A 23447-nucleotide genomic window follows, 5' to 3' on the forward strand; every position below is an offset into this window, starting at 1 on the left:
ATATATATATATATATATATATTCAATGTAAGTCTACCAGGGTAAGTAGCATATCCATCACCATATCCATTTTTCATTTCTTTGTGGTAAGAACATTAAAAAATCCTCTCTTCTAGCTGTTTTAAAATAAATAATACATTGTTGTTAATCACAATCACCCTGCTGTGTGATAGTCACTAGAACATACTCCTGCTGTCTAATTGTAACTTTGTATTGGTTGAGCAACCTCTTCTTTCTGGGGGCAGGAATCTTTTCTTCTGATCCATTTAGCTAATTAGGTGCAACCAGTAACTTATCTACTACTGACAAAGTGTTCTGTATATATTACTATTGTTTATTTAGGTATCTGTGAACTCTATGGCTGGGACCAACTTGGCCTTGGTTTTTAGCACACTTTCTGTTATACTGATATTCAAAAACTATTTGAGTGTATGATCATTTTCGCCAGGCTTACACTAAGTACTCACTTGCTGCCCCCTGCCCCTGCCTCTTTAACCACAATCCAGATCAAGATATATAATGTTTTCAGCTCAGAAAACGTCTAGGTTCCCTTTCTTTATCAATATTCTCCTACAGAAGGTCACCACTAATTATGACTTCTACCATCATAGATTATTATTGACTGATTTTGAACTATATAAAAAGAGATATAGGAGTGTATTTTTGTGTCTGGCATCTTTCCTTCAATATTATGTTTGTGTGATTAATCTACTGATAGATGAGCAATAGTTCTTTTTTTGTTGTTTGTTTATTGCTCTTTAGTATCCTATTATATGAATGTAACACAAACTATCCATTCCCTGTTGATGGACAGTCAGGTCATTTACCTTTTGTCTGTTTCGTAAAAGCTTACTATGGTCATTCTTATATATGTCTGTTGGTAGACATCTGTCTCATTTCTGGTGATACATACCCTGGAATGAAATTTCTGGGTCAGAAGATAGATGTTCAGAAAAGCTTGGGAGGTTGCTAACTTTTAATATTGAAGTGACAGTATCAAGGAATTGAGTTCTCCAGCTGAAATGTTAGTCAGGATTTTAGCATACCAAATGAATCATAAATGAGCTACTATATACTGTAGGGTCCTTAAGAATCAACTGAGTGAATTGTTACTAATGCAGGTTTCCTTAGGCCCAGTTCAGAGATTCTAATTTTTTAGATGAGGCCTGGGCCCAGGAATCTGCATTTTTAGAAACAGATTTAATTTTGATGCCATGGATCATGATCCTACTCTAAGAAACAGACTTTTTATTAGACTCCTTTAAATTCAATTCTTGTGATATTGTGTGTTTCATATGAACCATGTTTCAGTATATTGCATTCTGTGTGGACATAATGAAAGTATGTGGCTAAACCTTAAAGTGATTCCACTGTAGTCATCTTGTATAGTACTTAATTTGTTCTGTATATTGCTTTGCAAAGGTGATAGGATTGAGTAGTTTGAAAAAAGAATGAAGGTGTTTCAACATGTTATATGATATGTTAAGCCTGGGCTGTACCTTGGTGGAGACTTTGGGACGAATAGATGATGGAGAAAAGTGATCGTACCAAATCATTCAGTCATTACATATTTAGTGCCAGATGATTTGTTAGGTGCTGGAGAAATGGTAGAGGGAAGTTGGGAAGGATTTTTTGGTTTGGTGTAAAAGGTGAAATTGTTGTTAGATCTGCTGAATTTGCCATTCAGGTAAAAATTACCAGTCATTAGAGATGATAGTAAAGCTCAAATGTAAGATAAGAACTTGAGATAATGAGGAAATAGTTAAAACTGTAAGAATAATGTTTGATAATTAGCTAATAGATTAGCTTTCCATTTTCTAGTTGATGATTTAATATAACAGTTTTATTATGCTTATGAAGAACCAAGTACTCTGTATATACAAAGTATTTCAAAAAGTGTTTCTAACAATAACTGCCAAGTCATTGTCATACATAATATGTTCCTAATTTCTCTAGGTTCTGGGAAGTTCTGGATTGTTTAATAACCATGGACTCCAAATACAGCAGCAACAGCAAAGGAATCTCTCATTGCATGAATACATGAGTATGGAATTGTTGCAAGAAGCTGGTGTCTCCGTTCCCAAAGGATATGTGGCAAAGTCATCAGATGAAGCTTATGCAATTGCCAAAAAATTAGGTACTAAATTAAAAACAAACAAAAAACAAAACAAAACTTATGCCACCTTGACGTGGATATTTTTTTTTTCTTTTTTTGGTACCGGGATTGAACCCAGGAGTGGCTTAACCATTGAGCCACATCCCTAGCCTTACTTATTTTTTATTTTGAGACAGGGTCTCACCAAGTTGGACCTCTTAGGACCTTGCTAATTCGCTGAGCCTTGCCTAAAACTTGTGATGCTCTTGTATCAGCCTCATGAGTTGCTGGGATTATGGGCATGTACCACCAATACTGGCCTTGATATGAAATTTTGATAAGATGTGAACTTTACTTTTGGTTTGATGACAACTTTTAGCTTTTATTTAAAAAATAAATTTCATTTACTTAAACGGTTGAGTTTCATATTACTTGAAATTCTAAAATTATTATGAAACAATTTTGAGCTCCTGTAGAGCTGGTGACTTAGGAGTCACTTCTGTTGGCATTAGGAAGTTGAAATCCTGTTTTTAGTTGGAATATAATTATGGGGAAAAATATTTTGTTTACTTTGTTGCATGAAGGATTGGTGGCTGTGATGATTTTCAGGGAAATGATGAAGGAAAAATCTTAGTTATTTATGTGGTTATAAAGAGAGGCCCCAGTACATTCCTCCTTGGGTCTCCCTAGGAGTGCAGTACCACTGAGCTACATCTCCAGCCCTGCCCTCCTTTTTAAAGTTTATTTTTTGTGGAGCTAGGTATTGAACACAGGGACTCATGTATGCTAGGCAAGTGCTCTACCACTGAACCACTTCCCAGCCCTTTTATTTTGAGCAGTGTCTGAAAAAGTTGCCCAGGCTGGCTTTAAGCTTGTGATTCTTCTGCCCCAGTTTCTGGGAAATATAGGCATGTACCACCATGCCTGGTTTCCTCCTTGTTTTTGATGTGAAAAACATGAACTCATGGGAGAAAAAAGTAGTTGAGCTCTAGAATGTAAGCTCCATGAGAGCAGGGTTTTTTTGTCTTATTCATTCACTGATATATATCAAAGTCTTAGAAGAATGCCTGACACTTAGGAAATCAGATATTAATATATATTAAATTAATTAAATATATGCTTATGTTTATTAGAAGATTCTTTTATTGATGACAGTAACTTTAATAACTTTGTTATTTTGAACTTGTATTAATCTCTTAAAAAGCCAATTTTTGACTTTAGAAAATAAGGTTGTTTACACTTAACATGAGAACATAATAATGAAATAATGTACTAGTTATGCACTGCCTTTCATCCCACCTTATGTACACAGTTTAGCAAAATTAATCTCTCTCTTGTATACACATTTGATTAATATGGCTTTAAGTATGCTTTGGTTAAGACTTTGCTCTTATTAGTTTTTCAAGAAAGATACAGAAAATTTAAGAAATGTTTAAACTTTAAAGTTTTCATCTTGATTTGTATGTATTTGTTTCTTGAATGGGATTTTCTCTGAACAGTGAGGGCATATACAACTTCAGAAAATTATTACATAAGCTCTGTTTTTGAATGAGTTGTCCATGATTTTCTTGATTTGGAAGCATGATTTTTCTTTTGTAGTTTTTTGTTGTGATTAATAATCACAAACCCTTTTATTCAGTTTAGAAACAAAGTTCTTTCTTCTTCAGTAAAAGCTTTAAGTTCATATTAATGTTAGTGAAATTTTTGTTAACTAAAGGTGACTTGTAGTTTGAATTTGTGTGTGGTTAATATTAATAGGACTTGGTTTATATATCATGAGGTCAGTAAAAACTTTCTCTATTTCCAAATCATTTATAATTGGTTTTCTTTAACTACTTTTCTGTATGTTTTAACTTTAGTCAAATTTTATTGTTCTGTCAGAAAAAATAATTTTTGTAAAAATTTGTTCATAAAAATGCACAGGATTTATTCTGATGCCAGTCTTTTGATTTATTTACTCTTTATAAAAACCTTTAATAATTCTTAGGTACAGAAGAAAGAACAGTTAATACATGCAGGATAAACTATAACTGAGTATTTCTGGCAAGTTCTCTGGGACCAGGATTTACAAGTAGTAAGGAACAGGAGCAGGTAGGAGCTCTGATTTTGAGCCCCTTGGAACAGGGGGATATCTTATTAATTGAGAAAGTGTGTTGTCTCAAAATACTGTAAAAATGTTTATAGTATGGGTATGGGATTATTGAATAATGAAGACCATTAAATCTTTTTTTTTTTTTTGAGAATTTTTTAATATTTATTTTTTAGTTTTTGGTGGACATAACATCTTTATTTTTTATGTGGTGCTGAGGATAGAACCCAGCACCCCGCGCATGCCAGGCGAACGTGCTACTGCTTGAGCCACATCCCCAGCCCCCAGACCTTTAAATATTGAGGAACAGAAGTGCTGCTTTTTAAGAGACATATTTAGTAACTACTTTGAAGACATTGAGGACAGTTTGTATTTTTGGTGTGCCATTATGTATCAGAAGATACTCATTATGGGATCTAAATGTACAAGGGTGTGTATGGTTTTATCGATCTATATAGTAATTCCCAATGCTGATTTTTGGCCATTTCAGGATTATTTTGGCTTCTTACGTTACTGCAAAACTGACGTAATGCTAATTCTCATTTATTAAAAACTTTTTTTTAACTTTTTTTATATATTTATTTTTTAGTTACAGTTGGACACAATATTTTTGTTTTATTTATTTATTTTTATGTGGTGTTGAGGATCAAACCCAGGGCCTCGCATGTGCTAGGTGAGTGCTCTATTGCCGAGCCACAACCCCAGCCCATATTAAAAACTTTTACCAAGAGTTCTAGTCATCAAAGGATATAATAGGGCATAAATGATTGCAGATTTGCCAAACCATTGCTTCCTTTCAGTCCTATAGGTGGTAGGAGATGCTGAGGTAGCATGGAGTCTGTGGCCACCAGATTCTACAAGTGGGCTTCTGAGATGGCCCCCCTTCCTCAGTATTTCCTACAAATTTTATCATTTTCTGTGTGTCTTATGATATAAAAAAGTTGGGAAGTATTGTCCTGCAGGAGGTTAGGAATGGAAGAATGGTTAGAAAGAATCTAATGCTAATTTTAAAAAGACATTATATGAGTCCACAAAATGTAAGTTGGTGAGCTTGAGGATTATTAAGAAGTTTCTGGAATTATTAGAGGGATTAATTGTTAAGCGCAGACAAATGAAGGACTTGTAATTTGGGGTCAGTTGTTAAGAGCAACTTACTATCACTTTCTCAAAGTTAATTGCTAGTTCACAGAAATAGGATTTCAGTAAAGCATTTGGCAGAGTTCTGAATTGACTATAGAAAGATAGTTTGGCTTCTGCTGTAATTAGAGTCTCTAGTTTAGTAAATGTGCAAATTAATGAATGTCAGCTTGGAGGGAGATTTTTAATGGCTTAATACAGAACTTTGCTTTCTTTTTTCTTTTCAGTATTTTGCTAGATGACTATATTATGAGGAATATTTAAAGAGTATGCAAAAGATTAAAGCTAAGATGGATAGTGAATATATTTTAAAGACAGTGTTGGGATCCAAAAAAGATCTTGGACCTTGTCTGACTAGAGCGTCGTGCCAAATCTGTAGTATAAGCAGAAGACTATAAGCTCTAGGAGGGCCGGTTAGGCCTCTCTTGCTCATTGTTTTATTTACATTTCCAGCACAGTATCTGGTATGTACATGAATCTGTTGAATGAATTAATGGAGTTGAATACAATATTTGTTTTAATTAGTTGTCCTCTGACTTCTAATCCTCCCCTTAACAATTGATGAGATTCTGTCATTAATTCTTATTTATTTTAGGCTTTTATTTAGCTATCAAGGGCTGTTTTATTTATTTTTTGCAGTGCTAGGGGTTGAACCTATGCTAGGTAAGCCCTCTACCTACCACTGAGCCACATTCCCCACCCACTGAAGGACTGTTTTAGAAGGAACTTTGAAGAACCATCTTTTGCCCCTAAAAACTTTATATTCCTAAATTTAAAAAATTGACATTTTTGATGAAGAGTTCTTTTGTCTTATAAAATGTTTATGAAAAAAGAGCTTCCTTACTCAACAGGTCAGTATGTTAAGTTCCCAGTTTAATGATTAAGAATGATTGAATTTAGTTCAGTTCACTGATTTATTGACCAATTGCCACATTACATTTATTTTTTATTTTTCAGTATTATTGGGGGTTGAATATCCCCAGCCCTTTATATTTTTTATTTTTTGAGACAGGGCCTTGCTAAGTTACTTAAGGCCTCTCTAAGTTGCTGAGGCTAGTTTTGGACTTGGAATCTTCTGCCTCAGCCATCCAAGTTGCTTATAGTCTTGTAAGCTTATAGTCTTCTAGTATACTACAGATTTGGCACTACTCTCTAGTCAGACAAGGTCCAGGATCTTTTTTTAGATCCCAATACTGTCTCTAAAATACTACAGGCATGTGCCGCCACATGTAAATGTGGCTGTGTTACATTTACATTGTTTGTATTACAGTTATCTTCTTTGATGTAAGTGAATATTTTTAAAGCACTAGAAAAATCAGGACTTGGCAGGCAACCAGCAACAGGTAAAATAAATAGTGCCTGTTCCCTTTTGGACATTATTTCTCTAATTTTCTGTAGCCCTTGAGACTACTAGTTGTCTTCTTAATAAGAAAGTTATTGTTGGTTTTAATGAAATTATTAAATTGCCTCTAATCTTTACCTAATATTGGATGTTGAAATACTTGTGAATGATAGAGAATGTGGCCTATTGAAAAGGTTGATCTTATCTAAACAAAATGCTTTTAATCACAATCCTGCTCTCGTTGCAGGATTATGGGCTTCAAATTTTCAATTCTGAGTTTTTGTAAGAGCAGTGATGAAGTCTAGATTTACAAGAATTCTGTCCCATTTTTGTAATGTCCTGTCTGTCATATTTGTTCAGATTGTCTCAGGATAGCAAGTTTACATGTGAGAGACAGGGAGGCATTAAGAAAACATCTGAGTATCAGTTTTGTACTTTTAATACCTTCCAAAGCACTAGCAGTTTGAAATGTTAAGGAGTGGTTAAATTATTTTCAATATATAGTACTTTAAGAAATGATTTGAGTGACTAATTTTTTAAAAGTCATGGATCTTTTAGATGATGAATGTTATACTTTTTGATTCAAGAAAATCTGTGTACATTGAATGCCTCATTTTTTGATATTATGACTAAATAAGACTATTAACATCTATTGCTGTGTATATTAAATAAAATACTGTGTCTTGCCTGTGGCTCCCTGCTTGATATCTAATAGGAGTGTTTTTCTTCTAGGTTCAAAAGATGTTGTAATAAAGGCACAGGTTTTAGCTGGTGGTAGAGGAAAAGGAACATTTGAAAGTGGCCTTAAAGGTGGAGTAAAGATAGTTTTCTCGTAAGTCATATATTTTTTAAAAAAGAAAACTCATCATTATTAAAGATTGATTAACTTAGCTGATAAAAAACTGAGATTTAAATTTTAAATGAGATAGGTTTTGGCTGTGATGTCTCAATTGGAAGACAAAGGAATTTGAGTTATTTTTTTTATTTTAGTCCAGAAGAAGCAAAAGCTGTTTCCTCACAGATGATTGGGAAAAAATTGTTTACCAAGCAAACAGGAGAAAAGGGCAGAATATGCAATCAAGTTTTGGTCTGTGAGCGAAAATATCCCAGGAGAGAATACTACTTTGCAATAACGATGGAAAGGTCATTTCAGGTGAGTAACTCTAGAAATGACACAATTAGGACAAATTTATGACATTCATTTTCCAAAATTGAATATATGGGAAAGATTTTTAGATTTTTAAAGTATTGTGCAATCAATGTGTATAGCAGCTCAATTCACAATAGCTAAACTATGGAACCAACCAAGGTGTCCTTTGATAGATGAATGGATAAAGAAAATGTGGTGTATATATTCAATGGAATATTATTCAACTTTAAAGAAGAATGAAATTATGGCATTTGCCAGTAAATGGATGGAGTTGGAGAATATCATGCTAAGCGAAATAAGCAAATCCCGAAAACCAAAAGCCAAATGTTTTCTCTAATATGTGGATGCTAAGGTGGGGGGGCACTAGAGAAGAATAGTGTTACCTTAGATTAGGAAGAGGGAAGTGAAGGGAGGGGAGGGGAGAGGAAAGGATATGGGAATAGGAAAGATAGTAGAATGAAATAGACATTATTACTATATGTATATATGTGACTGCATGACCAATATGATTCTGCAACATGTACACTCAGAAAAATAATAAATTACATTCTGTCTATGTATAATATATCAAAGTGCATAAATGCATTTTACTGTCATATATAACTAAAATAAAAAATTTAAAAAAGAAATATCTTTACCAAAAATAAGTGTTATGCATGAATCCATTTGTTTATGTCATGAGCATAATATTTATGTTATTTTAAAAAACAGCATGATAAATGCTATAAAATTTGATATGTAATATTGTGATTAAAAACACTAAGCCAGGTGTGGTGGAACACGCCTGTAATCCCCAGAGGCTTGGGAGGCTGAGGCTGGAGGATTGCAAGTTCAAAGCCAACCTCAGCAACTTAGTGAGGGCCTAAGAACTTAGTGACACCCTGTCTCTATTAAATAAAGTTTTAAAAAGGGCTGGGGATGTGACTCAATGGTTAAGTGCCGCTGGGTTCAATCCTTGGTACTTAAACTCTAGGAAAACCCCTGCTGTAATAAATATGGAATTTCCAAATTATTAATTCACTGAGATCAACTTACATCATCTCTGGATCATCTTTGATTCTGAGATTTTGTTGACGGAATGTAATTTCTAGCAAAGAATCTAGTAAGGTGTATCTATGGCTTCATCTTTTTCTTTTTCCACCTCTTGGTATTTTTATATTTTGGTTTCTGTTTCACCACATGATTTGGTACTTGGTAAATTGAAGGTGACATTAAGTAGCAAACAGTATAGTTTTAAAGAACATTACTTTAGCCCTGCTATTTTTTCTTTATGGAGACTAAAATTCTAGCATTGGATATAGTCATCAAGCTCAATGAAAATCCTTTCTAGACCTGGTGTTTAGAGAGAGTATTAATAATCATTTTATACTATAATTATCTGCCTCCTTGAATGCATTCATCAGGTATTATAAGCTGAATCTCTGTTAACTAGCTTTTCTTGGAAACAAACTGGGTACATATGAGGAAGTCTTCATAATTTGATGTAGAATATTACTATATTTAATTTAGAATAATAAATTTTGAAGGTCCTGAAAATAGTTTCTTATGTAAAAAAAAAAACCAACTTTTTTTTTAAATAAAATATTGATGGGCCTTTATTTTATTCATTTATTTATATGCGGTGCTGAGGATCGAACCCAGTGCGTGCTCACACATGCTAGCCAAGTGCTCTACCACAGAGCCACAACCCCAGCCCCCCAAAAAAACTTTTAAAAAATATTTTTTTAATCATTTTTTCCTAAACTTATCATATAACAGGCATCTTTCCTATACAATAAATACTGATGTTCATTATTAAATTTTTAAGTAGATTTTCTTTATTGTTATTAACACGTTAATTGTATATATAAATGGGATTCATTGGGATATTTTCATACATGTATAATTACGTATCTATCATGTCCACCTAAATTTCTTCTAAATTCCACCCCCTACACCTACTGATATCTTTCCTAGTCTCTATTCCCTAGTAATCCCTCTTCTACTTTCAGGTTGCCCTTTTTTTCCTTTTTTCCCTCCAGTTTCTACATGTAAGAGAAAATGAGTTAACTTGTCTCTCTGTGTCTGGCTTATTTTGCTTTAACATGAAGTCCTTCAGTTCCATCCATTTTGTTGAAAATGACAGGATTTCATTCTTTGTCTTTATCCATTCATCTCTAGATAGGCATTTATTTCCAAATTATTGTCAATAGTGCCCCAGTAAACATGGGTATGTAGGTGTCTTTTTTTTTTACACTGAGCTGACTTCATTTACTTTGTATATATATGTGTGATAGCTAGATCATATGGTAGTTCCATTTTTAGTGTTTTGAGGAACTTCTATACTGTTTTCCATAGTGCCTTACTAATTTACATTCCTACCAACAGTGTATAATGTTTTTTTTTCCCATGTTTTTGTCAGCATTTGTTATTTATTTATTTATTGATTGATTGATAATAGCCATTCTAATTTGGGTGAGATGGTGTCTCATTATAGCTTTGGCTTGCATTTCCCTATGACTAATGATATTGAGGATTTTTTCCCATAGAATTATTGGCCATTTGCACTGCTTTTGAGCATGTGTGTTCAGATCTTTTGCCCATTTTTTAACTGGAATAATTGATTTTTGTTGTTAAGGTTTTTGAGTTCTATATTATATATTCTGTATATTAGCCCTCTGTCTGGTGAATAGCTGGCAGAACATTTTCTCCCATTTTGTAGGTGGTCTTTTTATTATGTTGATTGTTTATTTTGCTGTCAGAAGAAATTTCACAACAATTTCTTTATTGTCTATACCAATATCTTTTTTCTTTTTTTTTTTTTTTTTTTGGTACTAAGGATTGAACTCAGGGGCACTTAACCTCTGAGCCATATTCCCAGCTGTTTTTTGTATTTTATTTAGAGACAGGGTCTCACTGATTTGCTTAGGGCCTCACTACATTGCTGAGGTTGGCTTTGAACTCTCAGTCCTCCTTCCTCAGCCTCCTGAGCTGCTGGGATTACAGGCATGCACCCGGCCTATATCAATATCTTGAAATGATTCCCTTTTGTTTTCCTCTAGTTGTTTTAGAGTTTCAAGAGTTACATACAGGTCTTATATTAGAACAACTTTTTTTAAATAGCAATTTTTAGACCAGGTGCAGTGGTGCACAGAGACTTCGGAGTTGAGGCAGGAGGATCTTTCTCAAGTTAGAGTGGAGGTCAGCCTTAACAATTTAGCAAGACCTGTTTAAAACCAAACCAAACCAAAAAAAAAAATCCAAAAAAACTCCATAATTTTTTTTTTCTATATTGTTTTTCCTCTTGCAATTATATTTTCAAGTAAAAGTGTCCTTTGCAATTTTCAATTTTTATAGGAAAGTATTTCTAAAGATATAACACTAGGTGGTAGTAAAAACCCACTCAGAATACAAGATAAAATGTTTTATTCTTAAGCAATAATTTTATCTCTATAGGTTTTTATGTGGTAGAATTTAGTTTTATAAGTTATTTTAGAAATTAAATGACACAAATCTTATATATTATACAAATTTGCAGAAATTATATTTTTTACACTTATTTTCACAACAATTTCTTTTCCTTTTCATTAATGTTGTTTATCAGCACCTATCATTTTCTTAGTTATGTTTTTATATTTGTTATAGCCAGAACCAAGGTGAAAATGTCTGGACAAATTGAGATAGGTGTTCTATCTAGAGTAATCATCTTGATTGCAGTCAATGTAGCAAATGGAATATGTTATTAAATATACATTAGAATGTTTGGGAGGTAGATCAAATTTGAGTTCATTTTAAGAACTTGAATTTTCAGAGAACTATTTGAGTTTTGTTGAGGAAAAAATGTTATTTCAGTTATAAAAGCATTACATGATTACATGATTGTAATAATTCAGGCTAAATAGCATAATATTAGTAAAACTATTTGGCCAAAGATATTATAATGTTCTTTGATATTGTCACACTAGTTCAGAGTAGAGTTGTGGTTGTTGCTTTTTGAGGTATAGCCAACCTTTTTTTTTTTTTTTTAATCTCTATGAATAGGTCTCTGTTAAATGACAAAAATCAGTTTGCTATTTAAACCAAAACAGAAAGAAAATTTTTGATTTAATTAAAATCCTATGCATACAAATTTACTGATCACTAAAAATTGCTTTTGTTACCTGTTTCTAAGAGATGAATCATAAGCTCAACTGGTCTTCTTTAGTATCCATATCATACCGGGGTATATAGCTATAATAGGGTTGGTGTACCAAAAAGATCAATTTAAGTGCCTACTCTGTTTGGCACTTTTGTTAAATCAGATTTGTTAACACTTGTCTAGTGCCTGTTAGTACTTACTTTGGGTCTTAGACAAATCTAATTTAACAAACCACATTTGCTATTTTCATTTTCTACTGAAACATTATGGTCTGCTGAAAATGAGTGGCACATTTAACTGTGTCAGTTTTTAACTTTGCTTAAAATAGATATAAAGTGTGCTATAGTAATGCCAAAACTTTCTTTTTAAAAAATGTATCTTTATTATATTAAGTGGCTGCTTTATCATATACTATTTTTTTATTAAAAAAAATTTTGTTACCAGGGAATGAATCCAGTGGTGCTTAATCACTGAGCCTCATCCTCAGCCCTTTTTTATTTTGAGTCAGGGTCTCGCTAAGTTGCTTAGGGCCTCGCTAAATTTCTGAGGCTGGCTTTGAACTTGTGATCCTCCTGCCACAGCCTCCCACGCCATTAGGATTACAGGCGTGTACCACTGTATCAGGTTTATCATACATTTAAAAAAATATGTTTATTTTTTAGTTGTAGTTGGACACAATACCTTTATTTATTTATTTTTATGTGGTTCTGAGGATCGAACCCAGGATCTCGCACGTGCTTTGTGAGAGCTCTACCACTGAGTCACAACCCCAGCCCCCTAGCATACACTTTTAAATTCAGATCTCGTTTAAGGCAAACATTTTTGCAAAACCAATAAGAAAAATTTAGGTTAAGATTATGAAAATAGCATTACTAGTTTATTTGAAATTATAACTATTTGTTTAAACTAATTTGGTTTGAAAATTTATTTCTAAGGTTTAAAAATTAAACTAATATTCTGTATTGATTTTCAAATTTAGATCTATACTCATTGTTTTAACTGATCCTTTATTTAATCAATGCAAGTGGTTGTAGAATTAGCATAAATAAGGTTGTTCACTTTCTTTTATATATTATAACTTTATATATTTTTTAAAGCCTTAACCCTAGCTTTGTTAGATACTTATTATTTTAGTGAGACTTTAATATTATCTTTTTCCTGCCAGTAGTGCTGCCCTTAGTGCCGGTAGTGAGAACCCTTCATTTCTTTTATCAGTTTATATAAAAAATAAAACTAAAATAAATGCTCAAATTCTTTGAAAGTTTGTTGGTCTCTACTTCTCATATTGAACATATTTTGTAGTTATTTGTAGATTTAATTTATCTGTATCCTACTTCAGTAGCATGTTAATAATTGGATAGGCTCTTCTTAAATATGACTCTTCCTGTTCTCTAGATCTTTGTAAAAGCCTATAATTATGAACTGCCTTGCAAGAGAGGAAATGAAGAATACCCTTCCATTTGAAATTTATAGAGGATCTTCAAATTAGATCATAATTGCAAGCATTCTCTTTCCTTAGACTTGCTAGTATATTTTCTCCTTTAGTTTCAGAAGGCTAGTGAATTCTTAAAACCTTGGTGGGAGAGCAGTTAACTGTAATGACTTCAGATACCAAGTACCCAGAGTTAGACCAAACTTCAGAGGATAAGGCATAGTCCTGCATATGGCACCTCTCATGTCAGACACCAGCCTCAAGTTTGGGGATCCCCATTTCTGACCAGCTGACCACAAATTCTGGGGAACCCACTATCCCTCTGATTTAAGGACTTCAAGAGCTCAAGAAAATGCTATTGTTAGGATTATAGTTTTATTGTAGCCAAAGGATACAAATCAGAATCAGCTAATTGGAGGGACATATAGGGCAATGTCTGGGAGAGTCTCAGATATGAAGCTTTCTTTGTTCTCAAGAATAGATTACCCCCTTGGCTTCTAGATGTGTGACAATATCACCAGACTTCTGGGGTTCAGAAGTTTTCTTTCTTTTTTTTTTTTAAATATTTTTAGTTGTCAATAGATTTTTTTTTACTTTATTTGTTTATTTATATGTGGTGCTGAGGATTGAACCTAGAGCCTCACACACGCCAGGCAAATGCTCTACCACTGAGCCACAACCCTAGCCCAGAGGTTTTCTTATTTAAAGAAAATGTTTTAAATTGTGGTTAAAAACACAACATAAAATTTATCATCCTACCCATTTCAAAAAATTATTTTTATTGATACATTATAACTACATAATAGTGGGATTCATTATGTCATATTTATACATGCACATAAAATAATTTGGTCAGTCTCATTCCTAGTTCCTTTTTTTCCCTTCCATTTTTGAGTATACAGTATGGCAGTATGGTTTTATGTACTTTTTTTTTCTAGATGCATATTTTGTGTAACAGATCACAAGAACTCTTTTGTCTTACAAAATTGAAACTATGTCATTGAGCAACTCACCTTCCCCCATGCCTCCATTCCCTAGTAACAACTCTTCTACTTTCTAAGAGTTTGATTATTTTAGAATACCTTTATGTGAATGGAATCGGGAAGTTTTTGTCTTTTTTAAAATATATTTTAAATTGTTGATGGACCTTTACTTTATTAACTTATTTATATGTGGTGTTGAAAATTGAATCCAGTGCCTCAAACATGCTAGGTAGGCACTCTATCACTGACTCACAACCTTAGCCAAGTTTTTGTCTTTTTGTGACTGATTTATTTCACTTAACATATGTCCTCAAAGTTCATTCATGATGTAGCATATGACAGGATTTCATTTTTAAAGACTAAATACTATTCCATTGTGTGTGTGTGTGTGTGTGTGTGTATAAGGTTTTCTTTATCTGTTCATCTTTTGATGGATATTCGGGTTGCTTCTACCTCTTTGTTGTGAATAATGCTACAATGAGTATTTAAAGTCTTTAAGGTCTGTTTTCATTTTTTTTTTTTCAATATTACCTAGAAGTAGGATTACTGGTATTTCAATTTTCAATTTTTTGAGGAACCTGAAGTGTTTTTCCATAGCAGTGCACAGGGATTCCAATTTTTCCATTTCCTTGTCAAACCTATTTTCTGTTTTTTTTTCCCCTGATAGTGGCTCTCCTAAAGAGTGTGATGTGATATTGCATTGTGTTTTGATTTACATTTCCCTAAGGATTAGTGATATTGAATGACTTTTCATAAGTTTACCAGTGATTTGTACTTTTTTTTTTTGAGAAATACCAAATGTTCAAGTCTTTAGCTCATTTTTTAATTGGACTGTGTGGTTTGCAAATATTTTCTTCCATTCTGTAGATTGCTTTTTCACTTTGTTGATCATTTCCTTTGCTGTGTAAAAGTTTTTAAGTGATATAATCATATTGGTTTATTATTGCTTTCGATGTCATATATAAGAAATCATTACCAAAATCCAACATCATGGAGCTTTTCTTGTTTTCTTCTAGCAATTTTATAGTTTGGGGTTTTTATGTTTAAATCTTTAATTATTTTAAGTCAATTTTTGAATATAGTATAAAGTACAGGTCCAGCATCATTCTTTGGTATATGGATACCCAATTTTTCCTGCACCATTTGTTGAAGAGACTTATTTTCTTCCTCATTGTGTATCCTTGCCACCTTGTTGAAATCATGAATAATATATGTGAGAGATTATTTCTGGGCTCTTTTCTCTTTCGTTGGTCTTTACATCTGTCTTTATGCCAGTGTGATACTGTTTTGAGTACTGTAGTTTGTGTTATGTTGTTGAAACCAGAAAGTGTGAGGCCTCCAGCTTTTTATTTCTTATGAGTTTTTTGACTGTTCTGTCTTTTTGAGATTACCTATGAATTTTAGGGTGGGTTTTTTCCTGTTTCTAAAAAAATGCCTTTGGACTTTTCATAGGGATTGCCTAGAATCTGTAGATTAAAAATGGTAATATGCACATTTTAACAACATGCACCTTCCTATCCATGAGAACAGGAATCTTTCCATTTGTTTGTGTCTTCTTTGATTTCTTGCAATAATGTTTTGTAGTTTTCAGTGCATAAGCCATGTTGGTTAAATTTATTTTTAAATATTTTATTCTTCTTGAATTTATGTAAATAGGATTGTTTCCTTAATTACTATTTCAAATTGTTTGTTGTTAATATACTGAAATACAATTAATTTTTTTCATTTTTTTTCCACTTTTTTATTGTTACATTATAGTTGTACATAATGATGGGATTTGTTGTTATATATTTACACATGCACATAATATTAACAATATAATTTGGCCAGTATAACTCCCCAGCACTTCCCTCCTCCCTCTGTTTCTCTCACTGACTGGTCTCTCTCTCTCTTTTTTTTTTTTTGTTCCAGTCTTTATTATTTCTTTTTACTAATTTTGGGTTTAGTTTTTTTTTTTTTTTTTTAGTTTTTTGGGTTTTTTATTTTATTTTATTTTTTTAAATACATGACAGTGACTGGTTTCTTTCCTCTTTTGATCTCCCCTTGATTTTCATGAGATCTGCTTCCACCTTTCTTTTCCTTTTTTCTCTCTAGCATCCACATATATCTGTTGACCTTCTGAGTTTGACTTATTTTGTTTAACATCATGGTCTCAAGTTTCACCCATTTTCCCGCAAATGACATAATTTAATTTTTCTTTCTGGCTGAATAAAACTCCATTGTGTGTGTGTGTGTGTGTGTGTGTGTGTGTATCACATTTTCTTTATCCATTCATCCATGGAAGGACACCTAGGCTTGGTTTCGTAGTCTAGCTATTGTGAATTGTGCTGCATGTATCACTGTAGTATGGTGACTTTAATTCTTCAGGATAAATACCAAGGAGTGGTATAGCTGGGTCACATGGTTGCTCTTTTGAGGAACCACCATACTGATTTCCATAGTTGTTGTATTAATTTATAATCTCACCAACAGTGTCAAAGTGTCCCAATTTCCCCACATCCTCCCTAGCATTTATTATTGTTTGTGTTATTGATAACTGCTATTCTGACTTGTGTGTTGTAAAATCTCAGTGTTGTTTTAATTTGCACTTTCCTAACTGCTAATGATGTTGAATGTTTTTAAATTTTTTTGTTGGCCATTTGTATTTCTCCTTTAGAGAAGTGTCTGTTTAATTCTTTTTGCCCATTTATTCATTGGGTTATTTGATTTTTTTTGGTGTAAATATTGTGAGTTCTTTATGTATTCTAGATATTAATCCTGTATCAGAAGAGTAACAAAGATTTTCTCCCATTCTTTATGATCTCCCTTCACATTCTTATTTGTCTCCTTTGCTGTGTAGAGGCTTTTTAATTTGATGGCATCTAATTTATTAACACTTGGCATTATTTCTTGAGGGGTCCTATTGAAGAAGTTGCTGTCTGTGCCTTTATGCTGGGGTGTTGACCCTACATTTTCTTCTAGGAGTTGCATAGTTTCTAGTCTAATTCCTAGGTCTTTGCTTTTTTTTTTTGGTATTTTGCTACTGAGGATTGAACCTAAGGGGTGCTTAACCATGGAGCCACATCGTAACCCCCCCACCTTTTTTTTTTTTTTTTTTTAAAGGTTACCNCCTTTTTTTTTTTTTTTTTTTAAATTTTGAGACAGGGTCTTGCTAAGTTCCTAAGGGCCTTGCTGAACTGCTGAGGCTAGATTTTAACTTGTGATCCTCCTGCCTCAGGTTCCTGAGTGCTGGGTACTGGGATTGTAGGTGTGCACCACCACATCTAGCCTTTGATTCATTTTGAGTTGATTTTTGTGGAGGGTGAGAGATAAGTGTCTAGTGTCATTCTTCTACTTGTGGATAACCAGTTGTCCCAGCACCATTTATTAAAAAGTCTGTCTTTTCTCCAGTGTATGTTTTTGGCACCTTTGTCAAGGATCAGATGACTATAGATGTGTGGGCTTGTCTCTGTGTCTTCAATTCTGTACCATTGGTTTATGTGTCTTTTTTTTTTTTTTTTGCCAGTACCATGCAGATTTTGTTACTATAGCTCTGTAGTGTAATTTGAAGTCAGGTATTGTGATGCTGTCAACATTGCTTTTTTGGCTTAAAGTTGCTTTGGCTCTTGTGGGCCTTTTATTTTTCTTTCACATGAACTTTAGGACTGTTTTTTTCTATTTTTGTGAAGAATATCATTGGTATTTGATGGGGATTGCATTGAATTTGTATATTGCTTTTGGTAGTATGGCCATTTTCATAATATTCTGCCTATCCGTGAACATGAGAGGTCTTCCATCTTCTGAGGTCTTATTCAATTTCTTTCTTAAATGTTCTGTAGTTTTCATTGCAGAGATCTGTCACCTCTTTGCTTAGTGTTATTCCTAGGTATTTGTTTTTTAGTCTGTTGTGATTTGAATTGTTTTCCTGATTTCTTTCTCAGCAGATTCATTGTTGGTATATAGGAAAGTATTGCTTTTTGTATATTGATTTTTGTAACCTGCTACTTCACCAAATTTGTTTATTAACTCCTTTTGAAGAATTTTTTGGATCTTTTATGTATAGAACCATATCCTATGCAAACAGTGATAATTTTACTTCTTCCTTTCCTATTTTTATCCCTTTTTTTTCCAATTTTTTTAATCCCTTTATTTCCTTCTTGCCTAATTTCTCTGGCTAGAATTTCTAGCACTATATTAAATAGGAGTGGTAAGAGTGGACATCCTTGTCTTGTCCTAGATTTTTAAAGGAAATGCTTTCAGTTTTGCCCTATTTACTATAAGGTTGGCTTTGGTTTTTCATCTATAGCCTTTATGATGTTGAGGTAGGTTCTGTCTGTCCCTAGTTTCTTCAGTGTTTTTATCATGAATGGGTGCTAAATTTTGTCAAAGGCCTTCTCTGCATCTGTTGAGATAACCAACTGATTTTTGTCCTTAATTCTATTTACTTGATGAATTACATTTATTTGTATATATTAAACAATCCTTGCATCTGTGGAATAAAACCAACTTGGTCATAGTGTTAATATGTTAATGCAACTGATTTTTGGTTGTTTGTCTTATTTCCTACAATTTTGCTGAACTTGTTTAATTTTTTTTTTTTTTTCCTGTTGGGATTGTCAGGGGGTTTTATATATATTTGTGAAAAAGATAATTTTTTATGTACACTTGTGAAAGAGATAATTTTAATTTTCTTTTTTTTGGGGGGGGGGTTGTTTTTTGTTTCTTTTTCTTACCAGATTTTTCTGTCCAGGACTTCTAGTACTAAGTTGAATACAAGTAGAGAGAGCTGACAACCTTTGTATCTGATGTTAGAGGGAAAGCTTTCAAAAGGTTTTGTATGACTTAGTGTGATGTTGACTGAGCTTTTTGCATATAGTCATTACTATATTGTATTTTATCCTGAAAGTGTTGAATTTTGTCTACTGTTTTTTTCTGCATCAATTAAAATGTTTGTGGTATTTGTCCTTCATTCTGTTACTATAGCATATTTATCTTTTGATTTTCATATATCAAACCATTCTTGCATTCCAGGAATAAATTTCACTTGATTATGATGTATAATTCTTTACTTGTTATTTAATTGGGTTTGCTGTTATTTTGTTGAGGATTTATGCACCAGTGTTCATGAGGGATATTGGCTTATGGTTTTGTTTTCTTGTAGTGTCTTTGTCTGATTCAGGGTACTGTTTGCTTCATAAAATGTGTATATAAGTTTTCCATCCTTTTCACTTATTTTGAAGAGTTTGAAAAGAGTTGGTATTAATTCTTCTTTAAATTTTTGGCAGAATTCTGTAGTGAAGCAGTCCTTTCCTAGACTTTTCTTTGCTGGGAGGTTTTTGATTAGTTGATGCAATGTCATTCCTCTTATCGGTCTGTTCGTTTTTTTTTTTTTTTTTTTTTAATCTCTTCTTGGTTCAGTCTTCATAGTATGTCAGTTTCATATTACTATAATGAAATGCCTGAGATAATCAACTTATAAAGAGAAAAGCTTTATTTAGTTCATTGTTTTGGAGTTTCCAGTCTAAGATCTGGCAGCTAAATTGTTTTGGGCCAGACAGCAACAATGGGGAGTGGGGTGACAGTGAACTGCTAACATTACCAGTTAGGAATCGGAGCAAGAGAAGAATACCAAGCGCCCGTGATCCCCTCTAAGGACATATCACCAATGACCTCTGGGCCTGCCACAAGGCTTCACCTCCTCAAGGTTCTACCACCTTCCAAAAGCACTGCCGTGGGGGACCAGGCCTTCAACACCCAGACTTTTTCGGGGACACTCATCCAAACAATAGCAGTAGACTGTATTTCTAGGAATTTATCTATTTCTTTTAGGTTATGCAGTGTTTTTTGGTGTATAATTGTTCATAGTAATCTCATTTATGTTCTTTCTATTTCTATATTATTAGTTGTAATATCTCCTCTTTTATTTCTGATTTTTGTTAATTGAGTCTTTTGTTTTCTCAGTTAATCTAGTTAAAGGTTGGTTGAGTTAGTTGGTCTTTCACCAAGTCAGCTTTTTTGTTTTGTTGATTTTTTTTTCCTGTTTTTTGAATCTTTGTTTCTTTTATGATTTGCCTCCTTTGCTAACTTTAAGCTTAGTTGTTCTTTTTCTATTTCCTTGTGGTATAGATAAAAAGTCATGAGCTGGTGCTTTTTCTCAATCATGGTGAGCTGTGTCAGTTTCTGGTGAGGGTATGAAAGTTTTCTGGTGCTGCCACAAACCTCTACATTCTCTTTTGTTCTCAGTGGCCCCCAGACATCCAAAGTGTGCTGGTTCTCCATCTGCATGTGGAGTCAGGTGAGACAGAAACCAGTCCCTTGGACAGCTCCTGAAGAGCCAGAGTGTTGAAAATATGTTCCACTCTTTTCTTTCACTCTCAGGGGAGAAGGCTTGTGTTTTCTTTTGTGATCGCAAGCTGAGTATGTTATAGAAACAGTAGATCCTAGAATAGAACCCTGAGATTAGTCTTTAAATTTAATAAAAAGTCATGTTCTTCTTTTCTGAGTGTAAAACTGTTTATTATAAATATTTTTTTGAAAATACTTTAAAAATAACATCTTTTTATATTTTCTCTCCTTTGTGTCAAACACTATGTTAAAAAACAGTTGAGAATATACTCTAGGATTTTATCTTTTTTTACATAACTCTGTGTGTGTGTACATATATATCTCCCACCATTGATCAGTATTTTCCTATGTGATTTGATAATATTTAGTAATGGAATTTTACCATTTCCCTGTTTTGCATGGATTAGCAAATCTACTAGATAATTTGCTTTAAGATTTGTTTGATTGGTTTTAGAGGACTTTGTATTTATATCTTCACTTTTTACATTGTTCAAGATAATAGCCAGAGATATTCCTTTTCTTTCAAGGTGTTTAGCTTTCTTTTTTATGAGTTATAGTAGAGCTAAAGCTCAGAAAACCTACAACTTTTTCCTTATACTTTCTCTTTCAAATATCAATCCCTTACACATTATTTTCTGATGTTTCTACTTTACTACTTTAATGTCTCTTTAGTTCTTAAGAAAAATATGTAGGTTGTATTTAATATTTTTTTTTTTATGTATTTTCCTGTAAGTTTTTGTGTGTATTTTTAATCTTTTTTTCCTTCTCAGGCAAGTCATCATCTTTGTCTTCTTTTTACTTCTCCATGGTTTCATTTAAGCGTTTATAAGGACACTGTGTGGGAGATAAGATAAATTCTAAGGAAATTTTAAAATGAGAGTAGGAAATAGTAGATGTTTAAGTCTAATAGTGTGTACAGATAATTTTAAAAATTTTATTGATGAATCCAAAATAAAATCTAAATATTTTGGCTATTTCCCCTTGTCAGGGTCCTGTATTAATAGGAAGTTCACAAGGTGGTGTTAACATTGAAGATGTTGCTGCTGAGACTCCTGATGCCATAGTTAAAGAACCTGTTGATATTATAGAAGGCATCAAAAAGGAACAAGCTGTTCGGGTATGTTATATTCTGAAAAATGTTTAGTTTGTAACTAGATAAATGTAAGTAAAGATAATCAACTTTCTGTAAATGAAATAATTGTCAAACCTCAGTTGTCAGGATAAGTATATTGAAATTGCAATTTTTAGAAGTATCCACAATATTTTTCTTTATATCCTCCATAAATATTTCAGTTTATATCATGAAATTATAAGGATTCCTTTAAAAGTGTCACTATACCATTACCTTGTCTCGTAACATTAACAATAATTCCTTAATATCGTTGCTTATCCTGCCATTCAGTTTTTCCTAATTGTCTCAGATTATTGCTTCTTATATAGTTTGAGTCAGGATTCATATAAGTCTTCCATTGCTATTGGCTAATATGTCTTGTAGGTCTTTTCCAAATTTATAGGTTTCCCTTTTCCCACTCTTTCCATCCTTTTTCCATTTAATTGTTGAAGAAACTGAGGTGATTATCTTTCATCATTTATAGATTTTTGAGCTTTACATTCCCAGTATGCCATTTTAAATGTTCCTGTGTCCCCTTTATTTCCTGTAAATTGTACAGAATGGTAGGAAGACTCTCTCATATATCTTTGTGAGAGATCAGTGGTTTTATTTTGGGGGTGTTATGGATATTATTAAGAATTTCATGAAGTCTATGGATTTTCTTTCAGGGTATCCACATATACAATAAATTTTTGCTTATAATTTCACTATTTTTCTGTATTGTCCTCCTCTAGCCCCTCTCAAAAATCATGATAATATTTTAATTCTGCTATTGAATTAAATTATTCAGTTTGATTATAAAAATAAGTGACTAATCATAAAAGTTTGAATATTAAACTTTGAATGAAATTAGCCTCTGTTAGAAAACAATGTCAGAATAAGTTTATGGTATTGAAGTACAGCAAGAGTAAGAATTTTGACTGGCACAAGATTTAAAAGAGATAGTGATATTTTCCTGATGAATAGTGAAGCCAATAATTTAGGCAAATGAATGGTATAAATGTTTGAAAGGGACAGAGATTTGACTCATTAGGTAGTTGTATGAGAGTATGCCTGCAGAGGAAGATTTATATGAGGAAGAAAATACTTGATTTACAAGAATACTTGAAAGAATAATCTAGTGAGATTATATATCATCTTGACTAATGAGCAGAAATGATGCCTAGCACAGTGTTTGCAAATTAATGTCATAATGATTTATCAGAATTATGTTGCAATTTTCAAATATTTAAACCTATGAAAGTAATAAGTCACAACCTTGCAATGAAATGGCATTTTATTTTTTATTATTCTTTATTCAAAATATCTTAACCAAAAATTATATTTTTTTGCTTGGTCAGCCAGTTATTTATTGGCATTTGACTCTTTGCAAAAATCATACTTACCCTCATAGTTTCATATTTTCTGTTACTGAAAGTCAAAAGAATGTGTTGTAGGCTTAAGTAGCAGTTGAAAATGAGGAAGGAATTCTCAGTGGTGTTCTTGAGCAGTGATGGCACCATTAGGATAAACATACAGATACATATTCTCTGTAGCAGTGTTTCAAAATTGCTTGTGGAACTTTAAAGTGATAGATGCTTGGTCTGCTGTAGAATTTGTGAACCAGAACTTATGGGTTGGGATCCTGATATTTTGTTTAAAAAGCTCTATAATATGGTGGAAGGAGT

At 32.8% G+C, this 23447-nt stretch overlaps 1 protein-coding gene across 1 annotated transcript in view; it reads left to right on the forward strand.

Annotated features, from left to right (window-relative positions):
- Sucla2 (succinate-CoA ligase ADP-forming subunit beta) overlaps positions 1-23447 on the forward strand; it is a 44148-nt gene that overhangs the window by 1633 nt on the left and 19068 nt on the right. The window contains exons 2-5 of the mRNA XM_015484293.2: positions 1957-2137; positions 7396-7495; positions 7654-7816; positions 21658-21786. Coding sequence (XP_015339779.1) covers positions 1957-2137; positions 7396-7495; positions 7654-7816; positions 21658-21786 — 573 coding nt within the window. The remainder of the gene's footprint in view (positions 1-1956; positions 2138-7395; positions 7496-7653; positions 7817-21657; positions 21787-23447) is intronic.

Source organism: Marmota marmota, unplaced genomic scaffold (genome assembly GCF_001458135.2).
Source record: "Marmota marmota marmota unplaced genomic scaffold, marMar, whole genome shotgun sequence".
Lineage (NCBI taxonomy): Eukaryota > Metazoa > Chordata > Mammalia > Rodentia > Sciuridae > Marmota > Marmota marmota.